The 15,208-nt window shown below is 33.8% G+C and overlaps 1 protein-coding gene across 1 annotated transcript; it reads left to right on the top strand.

Annotated features, from left to right (window-relative positions):
- Positions 1-11,823: 11,823 nt before the first annotated feature.
- On the top strand, positions 11,824-13,255 carry LOC127813434 (transcription factor MYB87-like). Its single transcript, XM_052354394.1, has 3 exons — positions 11,824-12,028; positions 12,255-12,384; positions 12,557-13,255. Exons 1-3 carry the CDS (start codon positions 11,893-11,895, stop codon positions 13,083-13,085), a joined length of 795 nt encoding a protein of 264 aa, XP_052210354.1. The 5' UTR covers positions 11,824-11,892; the 3' UTR covers positions 13,086-13,255.
- The last annotated feature ends 1,953 nt before the right edge of the window (positions 13,256-15,208 follow it).

Here is a 15,208-nt window from a genome sequence, read left to right as displayed (position 1 = left end):
CAATATATATATATATATATATATATTAGATATTAATGGGGTTTGGATTAATGGGTGGTGTATAATAATTAATGGATTGAGTGGGTGATGGGAAAAGTGCCGACAAAAGGACGGGGTTTCCGAGATTTTTACTTTCATTTATTATTATTTTTTTGGGGGGTGGGTTGGGGTTTGTGTCCTGTCTTTGATTTTTTCAGTAAGTTAAAAATTAAAAAAAAAAAAAACAAAAAAAATTTAGCGTCACCTTATTCTCGTCGACTGCCGAGATTTATTTTCGCATGATTCAATCTTAATAAATCAAAAATAAATTAATGTTCCCAAATACGCCTGTTTGGACGAGCTTAATGAATTATCGCTTCATCGAACTAAGATAAATGTTTTTTTTTATAGTTAATATAAAATATTAATTTCCACCGAAGCTATCTTAATGCTTTCTTTTGGACTACGCTTCTTTTGATGCGTAAGTGAACACAAGTTGATGGCTTTAAGAATAATTACTGAGCATGAGCTTTTAGCACATATTGTGGGCCCCGGCCCGCCCACAGTTCAAAAGGTCCACTGGTTTCAAGGCCCACGAGATTCACTCATTAGGCCTCAACCGCACTACCCACCATTTGTATTTATTAGGGGTTCCATCATTGATGAGTTGGCTTGCTACGAGTTTTATATAAATTTATTTTTTCCTTCTTGTATAAATTGATTTATTAAGTGGAGTCAAAGTCTATATACTGCAAGGTCTAGATTTAGAGTTGACGCGAAGTAATATATATATATTTTTTATTTTACGGTGGTGAGAGTTTCTCAGGCAAATCATTACCTAAGTTGGATAACGATCGTGTGCTTTCTTCTTGTTTTTCTTGATTCGAAGTATTTCTAACAATCTTCAAGTCCAAACTTATTTAGATTAGCATTACCTACAAAAGAATGACAAGTTCGATCATTCAATAGATCTTTTGATGCTCAAATAAGTTATTGTACTGAAAAAATAAGGTAGTGATGATGTAACCGATGCATAATTGAAATACCATTCTCTTTAGTGTATATTTTTATGTCATAATTTAGCGATTAAAAAAAGACATTTTTTGTAAATTTTTTTTGCCAACCCTATGATTTACATATTCTTTTCGACACTTTCATTCGTTTGACCTTCCCTTTTTATTATTTATTTTTTCTAAATTCACTAGAAACTATTCTCATAAGTGATTATTTTTAGTAGCCTCGTCTTTTAAGCTAAACTCTTGTATTTGATATAGATTGTTAAGGCGAAGTCTTTGTGGACACACTCATTTTCACTAATTGAACCTAGTTTGATTATAATTCGTATTAAAAAGCCAAATTTTCTGAATCATTTTGAAATATCAAGTTTAAAGGAAAAGAAAGACTTTTTGAAGGCGTCTCGACCTAAAATCTCTAAAAAGTTTTAAAATAAATTTCTTAATCACTATAATTCAATATATGAACATTAAAATTGTTAATTTTTGCCAAAATAAAATAACATACTTTAAATAAGAATTGAGTTTGTAGAACAAGTTTGACATGTTTAATATATTTGATATAATTGAAATAAAGTCTATACATCATGTAAAAATACATAAGCATCTACCAAACATGACATACCACAAAAAAATATAGTGAACCTTCTAAAACCTATGGTTCAAAGACTTCCTTCTCTCTCGAACCATATGCATTGCTTGAAACATTTGAATATTTTAGGGAATAAACCCCAAGTTAGAAAATAAAATTTCTAAGTGAGAAATCCTTAAATTAAAATATTTATATAAAATATATGTATAAAAGAGAATGCAAGTTTCTATTTTATTATATCACTTGAGACCATGCCAACCTTCTTTTTAGAGTTTTTTCACCTATTGTCCTAAAAAAATATATTATATATATGTATACATTTTTTAATATATATATTGATGTGCCCAATGAAAAGCTCAAGTTTAAGGAAAGAGGCCCACAACCTATCAAAAGAATTAGATTCATAACCTATCAAGAGACCTAGGCGAGTGATTGACCAACATGTTAGTTGAATAACTCAAAAGGTTAGTTGAGTAACCCAAAAGACTATAGAGAGGTTAACCAAGAGACTAATCGATAGGTTAGTTGAGAAAGACCAAGAGATTAGTCGAGTTAGATCGAAAGACTGAGAAGATCAATTGATCTCACATCGAGAGACTCGAGTGACCTCTCTTGAAAGCCTCTCTTGACATCATCAAAGGAACTTTCCAAGAAGAGTTTCATAGGTTACTAACTCACAAGAAGAACTATATTTGGGACACTCTCGTGGGCCACCCAAACTTGGAAGCCTTTCTACAGATAATGCAAGAAACCTTTCAGGGAGACTAGTCGAGCGTAAATTGGGCTCCCCTATATTAGAGAGAATATAACGAATCCATTCGCTTGATTTTGTCTTTAATGTCCTTGATCCTTACAAAAAAAGACAAAAGGCTCGATTACACTCAGCACGATTGTGGCTATATGCTCTTCCAAATCCAAATGCAATGTAACCTTTTCATTAAGTTGAGGACCAAGAGTGGGTAGAGGGACCTTTACGTGATCAACTTTAGGAGGAGAAGCAAGAATACCTTTGGGTAGTGACATAGGACTAGAATTTGGAACGGGTATGATTGGCTTGATAGGGGGTACGACGGATGAAGTACCAACCTTTCCATCATGAAGGCGAATGCGCTTATGAGTTGAGGAATCGACATCTCTTCTTGGAGTGCGATGCACCATCACGCCTTTTCTAAGTAGTTTCTCAACTAGAGAATATGACATCCAGTTTCAACCAAGACAGATAATTAAGGGACAAACTCTAGCTAGCTTCACTGTGGAATGTACACTACGCAGTTGAGTTAGAGGGAGAAATAAATCAAAATGGATGTTGTTTGTTGAATGAGCAACTAGTTCGCAAGGAAACAAGCATGAATGGTCATGATATCTCCTAAAGGAGAAGTCCTAGAATATTCGTTGCAATTTTCTCTTCCCAACTCAAATAATATCGCAGAGTGTGAAGCATTAATTGTTAGCTTAAATTTGGCTCGAAAGCTTGAGATATCCCAACTAGTGGCCTATAGTGATTCTCAATTGATAGTTTAACAATTCCATGGGTAGTATGAAACTAGGGAACCAGTTATGAGACAATATCTACAAAAGGTCAAGGCTCTCGCGTAATCACTCAAGAGCTTTCAGTTAATGCAAATTAACAAATCACTCAATAGCCATGCCGATGCCTTATCTAAATTGGCATCAACGAAGGAAACAATTGGAAGAATTGTAACGACCCATCAGAGGGTTTAATATTTATTTAGCATTGATTAATTTATTTCATTAATTTTTAGTTTAAGATATTGTCAGTTAATTACTTAATGTGGCAATTGAGATTTTATTTGAGAAAATAATATTTAAATAGCATTAGATTCTTATTAAATTGTGAGGATTGAATATAAGGACATGGCAGTCTTTTAGAGGTTTGTTAATTAGAATTAAATTATTTAATTAAGAGTTATTATGTCGGAAGAATCCTTGCGAGAAGAGGGATTAAATTATAGTCTCCTAATTACTAAAGGAGCGTGAGTTATGGGATTTAGGGTTGTATTTCCTACTTATATATACATATATATAAGCCTTTAAACTCTAGCATAGAGTCACGCCGTGAAGAACAAAGAAAACAAATTGAAGAAGCCTAGAGTTCATCCAAGTTCCATCCGTTGGTCTTCATCGGTTGATTGATCAAATCAAAAGGCAAGTTCTTCTCCTTGTAAATCATTCTTACAAGAGCATATGTAGCAATCAAACTCAACTTTTGTAGGATCTATATTGAATTGCAGATAAGTTTTTACATACATATATATCAGCGTAACAGTGTGCATGATCAGATTATTCATTGGATCTTTATCTTTGATTCTTCAAGTTTTAATCCGTTATTCGTTCATATGATTGTTTCTTATCAATTAGGACTTGTTTTCCCAAGATTTCTTTCGGAATGGTGTTGTTATTTAGCTTTAAATTGAATCCATGGCGTCTCTGTCCGTGTCTCGTTTCTGGGTTTGGAAGATGAAGGTATCTGGATACAAGAATTCAGTATTCGGATACCCGGCATTCCAGAATATTTTTGTTCTCTTGCGGGCCAATTTTGACCTTGATAGAGCCCGAATCTCGGAAACTTCAAAACATAAAAGTTGTAGGTATTCATCTTTTCTTTCCACATCAATTTGAATCAGTTAAATCGGAGTTGAGAAGAGAGAGTTATGTCAAAAATACGAAAGGGTAACCATCTGTCCCGAATTCCGTGTTTTCTTAAAGTTGTCTCTTTGAGTTTTGTTCTCTTGCGGGCCAATTTTGACCTTGATGGAGCCCGAATCTCGAAAACTTCAAAACATGAAAGTTTTAGGTATTCCTCTTGTATTTCAATAGAAATTTGAATTAGATCAATCGGAGTTCATAACAGAGAGTTATGGCAAAAATACGAAAGAGTATCAATCTGTCCACTCAGCATTCGAGAAAGCTTTTGTTCTCTTGCGGGCCAATTTTGACCTTGATGGAGCCTGAATCTCATAAAACGTAAAACATGAAAGTTGTATTTATTCCTATTGGATTTCAATATAAATTTGAATCAGATCAATCGGAGTTCATAACAGAGAGTTATGGCCAAAACACGAAAGGGTATCAGTCTGTTCCGAATTCCATGTTTTCTTAAAGATGTCTCTTTTAGTATTCGAAAGCCTTTATCCCAGATTATCCAAATACCCTTCAGAGTATCCATATGCTCTTTATCTAGTATCCAGATGGGTCTCCTCAGAATTTCAAGTAGGCTTCCAGAAAGTCCAATTCAAGTTTAACTTCGATAAAATAGTCAACACACCTATTGAATTTAAATGCCAGATTATATTGAGCTAATCATGCCCATGCCATAAAACATAGTTCATGGAATCTTTGTATTCTAATACATTGAAGATTATATTACATGTTTAGTATATTATTATGACATGGTCAGCATTATTTGTGAGATTATGTACATACATTTTTGGTATGAACATTTGGCACGATTTTATATGGAGCACTACATATTGTGTGCCAGCATATATATGTGCACAGCATTGCATTAAGCGGGCCAGGCGGCTTGTTCGCGGGGATCCCACTAGTTTAGTTTTCAGTTTTGTTTTGCTCGCCTGTTGTCGACCAGGGAGCCAGAGGCATATTGCCCACAGTATGTGTTTACAGTTTTTGTGTATGCATGATTCAGATTAGCAAGGTATGTATTACAGTTATGTGGGTCTACGTGCCAAAGCTGCATACCTGTATTTAGTTTACAGTTTATGTGCATTACATCTTATAATGCCATCCAGTGATTATTATATCTCTCAGTACAAGTTCAGTAAGTTTTAATCAATATCGATATTTCTCGATTCAACTTCAGTTTTTCCTTTCCAGTTTATTACTTGCTGAGCTTTGTAGCTCACTTTGTACTCTTCACCATTCCAGGTCCTAGCGGGGGAGTATCAGATGTGGGGCCTAGCAGCAGTGTCCAGTAGTGTGTGTACATGGAGCCACTCAAGACCAAAGATGTCTGGGAGTTGTCAGTTTATTAGTTAGCTTTTGATCAGTCTAGGTTTATTTTATATTCCAGTTTAGGGATTTCCCTTAGATGCAGTTTATCATTTTAGTTTTTGTTGACTCAGAATTTTATTACAGTTAATTGACATATACAGTATTGGTATCAGAATTCAGTTTATCAGTCAGTTTATTTTCTTTTTCCCGTAGCATCTCTTCTCGGGAAGATCTAGGAAAGAGGGTGTTACAAGAATGGTGTTTGTGGAAGTTCTCCATATATAGACGTAATATTGAAGACAATGAAGTCTCGCGCATTGAAACCATGGAAGACTAGAGAACGTCCATATGTTAATATCTCACTGAAGGAGAACTGCCTAGTGGCCCAATGGAAGCAAGAAAATTAAAGGCATGCGGAGCTTAATTTACCCTCATCAATGGATCATTATACAAACAATTGCCTTCACTATGTCACTTCTTAAGTGCCTAGGTCCTTAAGAGGCTAAATATACTCAAACAGAGGTGCACAATGGAATATGTGGGGAACATCTGGAAACAAGGGCCCTAGCGAAAAAAACATTGCAAGCCAAATTCTTCTAGTCGACGTTACAACAAGATGACTTGGAAAAGGTTAAAAGGTGGGATAAATGTCAAAAGCATGCCCTTATCCAATCTGTTTCGGTGTCAAAATTACAAGCTACATTCTAACCTATACATTTTGCCCAATGGAAGTTGGATATCTTGGGTCTTTTCTGCTAAGCTTTGGACCAAAGGAAATTCCTCCTCGTGGTAACGGACTACTTTACGAAATGAATTGAATCCAAGACTCTACAAAGAAAGTGTAATCCATGGTGTGGATATCTTGGAAAAAAATTCCATCTCTAACTTTAAAGATGGAAAAAATTCTGTCTCTAAACGTAAAATTTGATCGATTTTAAGACTGATTACGCAACCAAATTAGAGACAAAGTTTGTTTTTTGAAACAAAAAAAATTTGTCCCTAAAACTAGAGACGGAACAAAAATATATGTCGCTAATTGTTTAGCAACGAGCCAGTTAGAGACGAACCAAAATCCGTCTCTAATTCTGTCTTTAATATTTTAAAAATGGAATTTTATGGGTTTAGAGATGGGAAAAATTTGTTTCTAAACTCATTTTTTTTTTTGGTAATGTTTGATACCCATGGAAGTTGCAGTAGAATCTCCCAAACTAAGTGCTTTCAATGACAACAACAATTTTAAATCCTTATGAGAAAATATAGATCTTATAGAAGAACAAAGGGATAAGAGACTACCATATGCATAACCGCTTACCATAGGAGAGTTGCAAATATTGGAAGCCTCTCTCAACGTCATTAAGGGACTCTTCTAGGAAGAGGTTCATAGGTCACTCACTCATAAGAAGAACTATATTCGGGAGAGTTTCATGGGCCACCCAAACCCAGAGAGTTCTCTATAAACAATACAAGAGACCATTCAAGGAGTCTATAAATCTTGAGAGACTTAATTTCTAGATACTAGTCATAAGAGACTGTGAAAAATGAGCCAAACCTATCGTCGATGTGTCTGCTTACAAATCCGAAAGAGTATTCGATATGTCATTCGAAGAATGTGGTCTTTTGGGTATCTTTCTCTCTATAAATAAAAGAACTCTTTTCCAGGTGAGGTATATTCAAAACTTTACACTTATGAGACATTTGGTATGGGAGAAGTTTTTAAATTTCAGGGATTTATAATTCTTGGAAATGCTTTTGAAATTTTTTTATTCCCAAAATTTATACAATTCTATATTTGGTTAGGTTTAAATATTCCTAGAAATGTTGAGTATTCTTTTCTAGGAATCTTACATTTTTATCTTTGGTTTAAATGAAACATTCTTGAAAATTTATGTTCTTTTTTCAAAATTACCCTTATTTGATTTTTTATTTAAAAATGATAAATTCCTTCTATTATATAAAATATTAGGACCCACAACATCTTTAAGAAGTTAAAAAAATGTCATTTTTTATAAATTATGTATATATATATAATATATACATAATATATATGTTTGTATGGAAATTTACTTTAATATATATAATATTTTATAATAAATAAGATAAATATATATAATATGTTTGTATGGGGTTATAAAATGATAAGGGGGTGTTTTAGTTTTCTTCTTTGTTAAAAACATTCCCAAGTTCATGGAAAACTTGGATGCTCACCCCCCATGAAAATTTTTTTGTGAGAAAGTTACTTAAAAATCATTTATGAGAATTTTATTTTTTAGGATTATTTTTATAAAAAAATTGTACCAAGTATGGGAATATAGATTTCTAATATAATATTCTCAAGAATCTTAAAATTTCTCCTGTACCAAACACCCCTTAGCAAATCTTTAATTGCTCAGCATTCTACATTCTCATTCAAAAATAAACTTAAACATCAAAGGACTCGCGGGGCAATCCACCCACACCCTGATCGATTTCTTTCTTGTAGGATGACTTGCAGGCTCTCATTGAGATATTCTCTCACTACAATATATATATATATATATTATATTCAAATAAAATAAATATTTTATTATATATACATATAAATAAATGTATATATATACCTACATACATTATGCACATATATACAATCATGTATAAATAAATTTAAGTCATTTGACTCATTCAATTGGTCAATTAATTTTTTTTTTTCAAAATTAAGCTCAGATTTTTTTTTTTAAATCTCTAAATATTCTAAAAATATTTAAGATAATACCATTTGGATATGGCTGAATTTAATCATTTTAAGTGAACTTGGGGAGCTAGCTATACTTTATGGTGTGAGGTTGGGCCGAGACCCCCTTAATTCAGGCCTTGAGCCTGTTCCAAGAAAGCCTAAATTTTCAAATCTAGTCTTGTTGGAGTGTCCAATTAAATCTAAATTGCTGAGCACAGGTCTCATCTCCCAAAATGGACATTTTTGTACTTGTCCCCAAGGTGGACGTCTCATCGATCGTCATAAAGCGAAGGCAAAGTTTGGTGGAAAAGAAAGAACAAATGGGTTCTTTCTCCATATTTGCCTGCCTCCATTTCACTTCACATTTCAGAGGTATCTATGACTGTCATCAAAGGGGTTCTCACTCTTGTCGGTTCTTGCTTAGAGACTGTAACACGTCTTCTTTCCAACAGACAGAAGAATCATCCCAATAACAAATGGCTTTGCAATCTGAAGTCAACCATGGTGCCCAATTATAATACCAAATGGCTTTGCAATCTCAAGTCTGGTTGCGTGGCATCACCAAAGTACGTAACGCCTTACAATTCTCTCCGTTTGCAAAGCAAAAGCAATTACAAAAGCCATGCTAATTATATATATTAATAGGGTGTTGAATCAAAGCAGTTGTCCATTTGCAGTACTTATGAACTCACGACGTTAGTCTAAGTCGCAAAACTTTTAATGATCCATATTAGATATGAAGAGTCATTTTTGTTTATATATAATCTTATTTATTAAAGATAATAATATAATTAAGTTGCGAAGAGTCGTTCTTACACATAATTTTATTTATTAAAGATGATAATATAACCAATTCGATTAGGGTATGATAATAATATACTTGTGGTCACTTTTGACTTGCTCTAGCTATATGGGTGTTTGATGTTTGGAATTGAAGATTTTTAGGGTTTTTTACTTCTAGTTGCTTGGTGTGTATTCAGGGCCGGCCTGAGATTATAGAGGCCCTAAGCTAAATTTTTTATTAGGCCCTCTACGACTATCTTTAAAAATAAAATTAATATAAATAAAAAAATTATTATATAAAATTCACAATATTTCACTTTAAATTTATTTTTTAATAGTTTTAGATGAAAAATTAATAGTTAAACTATTATAATTAATTTGTTCCAATATATGTTTTTCAATAGACATAATCGTCAATCCATTAGTGTAGATTCATAAATAAGAGAGAGATCACAAATATTGAAATATAAACACAAAATTAATTGATAATTTAAGGGCTAATAAAAAAAATCAAAAGACATAACTGATAAATCACACAACGGAATGATGAGGACAAAAATAGAATCACCAAAGAGAAGGCATAATTATGAAATCAATTGGATTGAACACCTACACCCGTGCAAATTGATGACATGTGCAGTGATAATGGATGGATAAAAACTTGGGAAGGAGTGGAACTGAAGAAGACGATGGAGTCGCGACTATTGCCATATGCATGGAAATGGTTGTGATACAATCATATAAGGGGGAGATTGAGATTAATTAAAAATACATGGAATAGTTGTGAGGGGATGAGTACTACTACTACCAGACCCATAGGAATGGAATTGATTATTAATAAAGGAAGATGAGAAATTGAGATTAATTAAAAATTATATTGATACTCATGGGAGAGATGGAGATTAATTAAAAATTTACAATGATTTTAAATAGGCATGCCCCTGATGTCTCTTTTATTTTAAAATTTATTCTTTTTAATTAATTTTATTTTATTAATTAATTTAAAATCTGAAAATTAAAATGGACATGTCCCTGCTGGCTGAAAATGGGCATGTGCCCTAGGCGGCTGCCTAGGCAGCCTATGCCCAGGGCCGGTCCTGTGTGTATTGGCCTTTATAATTATTAATAAAAGGTTTCTGTATCAAAAAAGAAGAATAATTTTACTATTGCTATTAAACTTAATCTTTTGTCTATAATAATTTTATACACATAAATTTATTTTTTTACGAGAATAATGCATGCAAACTCATTTTTAATCATATTACCATGAAAAGAAGGGAAAAAAATTATATATTAAAGTGAAGCATAATTGCCAAAGTATGATTATGATATTATTTTAACAAAAATAATATATATATATATATATTATAAATATCATGTTATATAAGATGAATATATGGAATGAGCTAAGTGGAATTGACATATAATCTCACTTATGTTCACGTCTGGATCTGTTGGCCTATCAACGTTGCTTATTAATATTTAGTTCCCAAAATCTTTGCATATTGCACTTATTATGATTAATTTATTTTCTTCGGTTTGTTTTGACTAAGCATATACCAACCTCTTTATATTTTATGGCAAGTCCGTACGGATCTGGCTTTAATTATATAATTCAGCCTCGTGGACTTGGTGATTATCTGTACGTATTGAGAACCCATTAATTTATTAATTTAAACCTAAGACGACTTGGTTAAATCGAAAGAGTTGATCTAGCTTACCACATTATTGATGATATGGGCTTAGACAATTCAAAGGTTATTAAAATCGTATAATTTAATCATTCGGGTTCCCATGACCCGTTAACCCGATTTAATGATGACACAAAATTAGTGGGTTTTGATTTAAGTACGTTGTTTATGTGTTAAAATAGGATTAACCAAGATACAACTTGAATATAATTAACATGCCTGCATGACCCGTTTAACTCTTATATCTTAGTTTTAATGAATTATCATTCTTGTAATAACTAATAAGTAGTGGATGGATAAGCTTATTTATTTTTATGTATTTTATATAATTTAATAAGACAGGTTGTTGGGTTATATATACATATAAAAGGCAAATATTGATCTCTCATTTTAATTTTTATTATGAGTTGATAACTAAATAGGCTACTTCTATCATGCTATCTCATTTCTTTTGTTAAATGAGTTATATGAAGAATTATGCGAACTCAAGTTGTGTTAATATAATTTATTAATTAAAAGACTATTATGGTATTTGTGTAAGCAATAAATGAATATTGTGTTTAAGTTTAGATATTTGACATGATTAAATAATTGTATTGTTCGTATTCAATCGAATAGAAACGTGTCATCTTTTAACACATAATTACACATTATAAAATTTATATTGATTGAATAAGATTAATAATAAATAATATTAGTATTACTTTTTTTATAATTAAAAAATTACAAATTAGAATCATAAATACTAAAGTTACGTATAAAAATGGTTCTTTGTGTGCATCACCATCACTCAAACCTAAGTGCTAGCAATGTGAAAGAAAGAAATTAACCTCAAAATCATCATTAGCAATGCCCTAAGATTCAATTCAAAGATGCAATCTTGGATAAGTTGGCCCTAGAAGAAATAACACAGTTGATTTATCACATGTGGATTTTTGGTTATTGGGACAGTTGACTGAGTCCCTAATTTTTACCCAGCAAGTAACAAAGCTAGCCAATAGGAGAACAGGTCATGCCAAAGTCCAGCCAATGTGTTGTATATATATAGAGATAGACAGCTCTCCAAAGCTTCTCACCAAAACAACAGTGTCTGTCTCCCTCCCTCTTTCTCTCTCTCCCTCTCTGATATTAATTCAGCATCGAGAGGCAGCCATGGGAAGAGCTCCGTGCTGTGACAAGACAAAGGTGAAGAAGGGGCCATGGTCTCCTGACGAAGATGCCACTCTCAAGAACTACATTCACAAACATGGCACTGGTGGCAACTGGATCGCCTTGCCTCGCAAAGCTGGTCTCTCTCTCTCTCTCTCTCGTGCTAATGCTATTGTCGGCGAGATAACCCCACATCGAGTGCTGAGTTACAAAAAATTGTGACTGATAACTAGAGCATCAGATCCGATCGATCTCCTTTCTTACGAGAACCCTTAATTTTCAGAATAAAGCTGTAAAGACCACATCCTGCACCTCTGGTCAGAGCGGACAATTCCTAACTAATCGGAGTTGATTTGATGTTGCAGGGCTGAAGAGGTGTGGCAAGAGTTGCCGGCTGAGATGGCTGAATTACCTGAGGCCTGACATCAAACATGGGGGTTTCACAGGGGAAGAAGACAACATTATCTGCACCCTCTACTTAAAACTAGGCAGCAGGCAAGTTGAATATATGTATATATTAAGATTACAATAAGAATATTGTCTCTATGTTTGGCTTTTGTCTATGTTTAGTTAGGTTCTAAGGATAATATGTTAATTATATATATTCTAATCCAAATTGGCAATATTTTGTTTTTAATTTTTTATGGGTTTTGATTTAATTATACAGGTGGTCCATCATAGCCTCTCACCTTCCAGGAAGAACAGACAATGATGTGAAGAATCACTGGAACACCAAGCTGAAGAAGAAGATAACAATGGCTTCAGCAGCCCAAACCAACAAGAACCCTAATCCTAAGTCTATTGTTGCCGTTGACATTCTTCCAAACGTAGAAGAAGAAGAAAAAGACCCAATAATCCATGGGCTTCCATCTAATTTTCTCACCGACCAATCTTCCACTTATGGAAGCTTCAATGGCTTCAACAATCAACACTGCTGCTACCCTCTTCCAGAGCTCACACAAGTGTGTGGATTTGGGGCAAGTTTTGAGAGAAGCCATGGCGGCTATGGCACTAATGGCACTTCACCATCTCAGCAAGACTCTACAAGTGTTGTTTCAGTTGCCATGGAAGCCAGTACTGGCTTGCCATGGCCCTTTGATGGGCTGCCTTTGATGGACTTGAGTGGCTTGCCTTCTGAATTTGGAAGCTCTATTCCAAATCTGGCGGTTAACTCATTTTATCCTGAGATCAATTAACCACTGCTGATGAAATTAATGGAGGCTGGGATATATTTCATTATTGGAGATTCACCTTTCTACTAAATAGCTTTGTTAAGTTAATTCTTAGGGATATATTTATATGAATTACATATATATGTAAAGATCTTTATTCAAGTTAAATAGAAGTAATTGGTAGATCTTATTATTATTATTATTATTATTATTATTGTGACTGTGTGAAGCTTGATAGCAGCAGCAAGGTTATGGCATTTTATGACACGATGGTCGTGGTTTTAAGTTATAAAAATGGTTTATTTGAAAAAATTAAGATTATATATGAATATGATCTATTATCAATCACGGGCTTAAGTTGATGAAATAATGTTAAAAAGAAAAATAAGAAAAAGAATACTTACAAATACAACTATTATCCGGAGTCCCCAACCTCTACAAAGGAATTTTATGTGAGAAGACACCATCCCTATAATTTAATACCCCAATTATAAGGTATCAATACCCCATCCCTATAATTTAATTATATCACACACCCTAATGTTATGGTGCGTTTGATTACAAGCATAGAATTTATATGAAAAAAAATATTTTCTAGATAATTGAATTGCTTAGAATTAAATTCTAGGGGAAAGGGTCCAGGGGAGATGGAGAGGAAATGGTCGCTCATTTTTGACTGCTCACCCCTTCAAACCCAATCCAAACCCCTTTAAACCCCTTGGCCGCTCATCGTCGCTCTCGTTCACTACCCCTCTCTCTCTCGGTCGCTCACTATAGATCTGCTTCTAGATTTTTGGGAAAGGGGAAGATGGAGAGGAAATGGAGGAGACATAGAGCCCTTCAACCCTTTTGGTCGCTCGCTGACCTTCTCTGGCTGCAGATCTACTTCCAGATCTTTGAGGAAGGGGAAAGGGAAGATAGAAAGGAAACATATGAGACATAGAGCCTTTCAAACCCAATCCAAACCCCTTAGTTGCACACTGTTGCTCTCGCTCACTTTGTCGTTGCCTCTTGTTTGCTCCTTATCCTTCTTTCGTTGCAGGTTAGCTTCCAAATCTTCGGGTAGGTCAGAAATGAAAACATAATATGGTCAAAAACTTTACCTTGAATAAAGATGAAGATGAACCCTCAGAGGTTTGTCTTCGGCGGAGATGGCGATGAATAAGGGGAAGATTTGACGCTGAATGGAAGAAAAACTCGAGGATGAATGAACGGTCGGGAGTAATGAGAAAGTACATGAATTGCCTAAAAAATGTATTGATCTCCCTCCCAGGAAAGAATTTCTTTTCTAGCAAAAGTGAAAAAAGATCATCATGTGACGAAAAGTTAGAATTTGTATTACCTAGAAAATATAGCCAATCAAACACCTCAAAAACTAGAATTTAGATGGAAAATGGCTATTTTTTATGAAAAATATGGCCAATCAAACATAGCCTTATTTCTCGACCTTTTTTGTTTTTTTTTTTAATACCAGATTCTTCTTATTTTTACTTTACACCATTTTATTTTGACATCACACTACTCTTTAAAATATATCATCGCAACCCTTTTATTTTTATGTTGCACTCTTACACCATAATATTCAAACAATGACCAAAAGTATATTTGTGTCTCTAAACTTTTGCATTTTTTCTTTTAAAACCCTAAACTTTTTGTGGTTTCAAATGTGTCACTGAACTTCATAAAATCACTCATTTAAACACCTACCTAGCAAGTGATATGTACGCGTGTTGACATGCTAGTTCTTCAGCATTTTCTCAACTATCTACCTCTTTCTCTCTTCGACGGCAACTCCTCAGCTCCCTTTCTCTCTTTGGCTGCGTCTCTTCTATCTTTGGTGTTTTATGTGTTTCATTTGATTCTATTTTTTTGTAAAAAATGTTACCCCTAGACTGTCCCCATCTTTGATCCCCCTAGATGGCGGGGTGATCATCAACCGGCTTATGTAACTCAATTGGAAGAGACGTAAGAGATGCTGAAGAGAGAGGAGACGTAATTAGAGAAAAAGAAGGAGTTGAAGAGACGCCAAAAATCTACCATGTTAATGCGTGTGTGTATTATTTGTTGGTCAAGTGTTTAAATGAGTGATTTTACACAATTTATATGCACATTTAGAACCACAAAAAACTCAAAGACATAACTATACT

The sequence above is a fragment of the Diospyros lotus genome, chromosome 11 (genome assembly GCF_014633365.1).
Source record: "Diospyros lotus cultivar Yz01 chromosome 11, ASM1463336v1, whole genome shotgun sequence".
Taxonomy (NCBI): domain Eukaryota; kingdom Viridiplantae; phylum Streptophyta; class Magnoliopsida; order Ericales; family Ebenaceae; genus Diospyros; species Diospyros lotus.
This window is presented reverse-complemented; position numbering and strand designations above follow the sequence as displayed.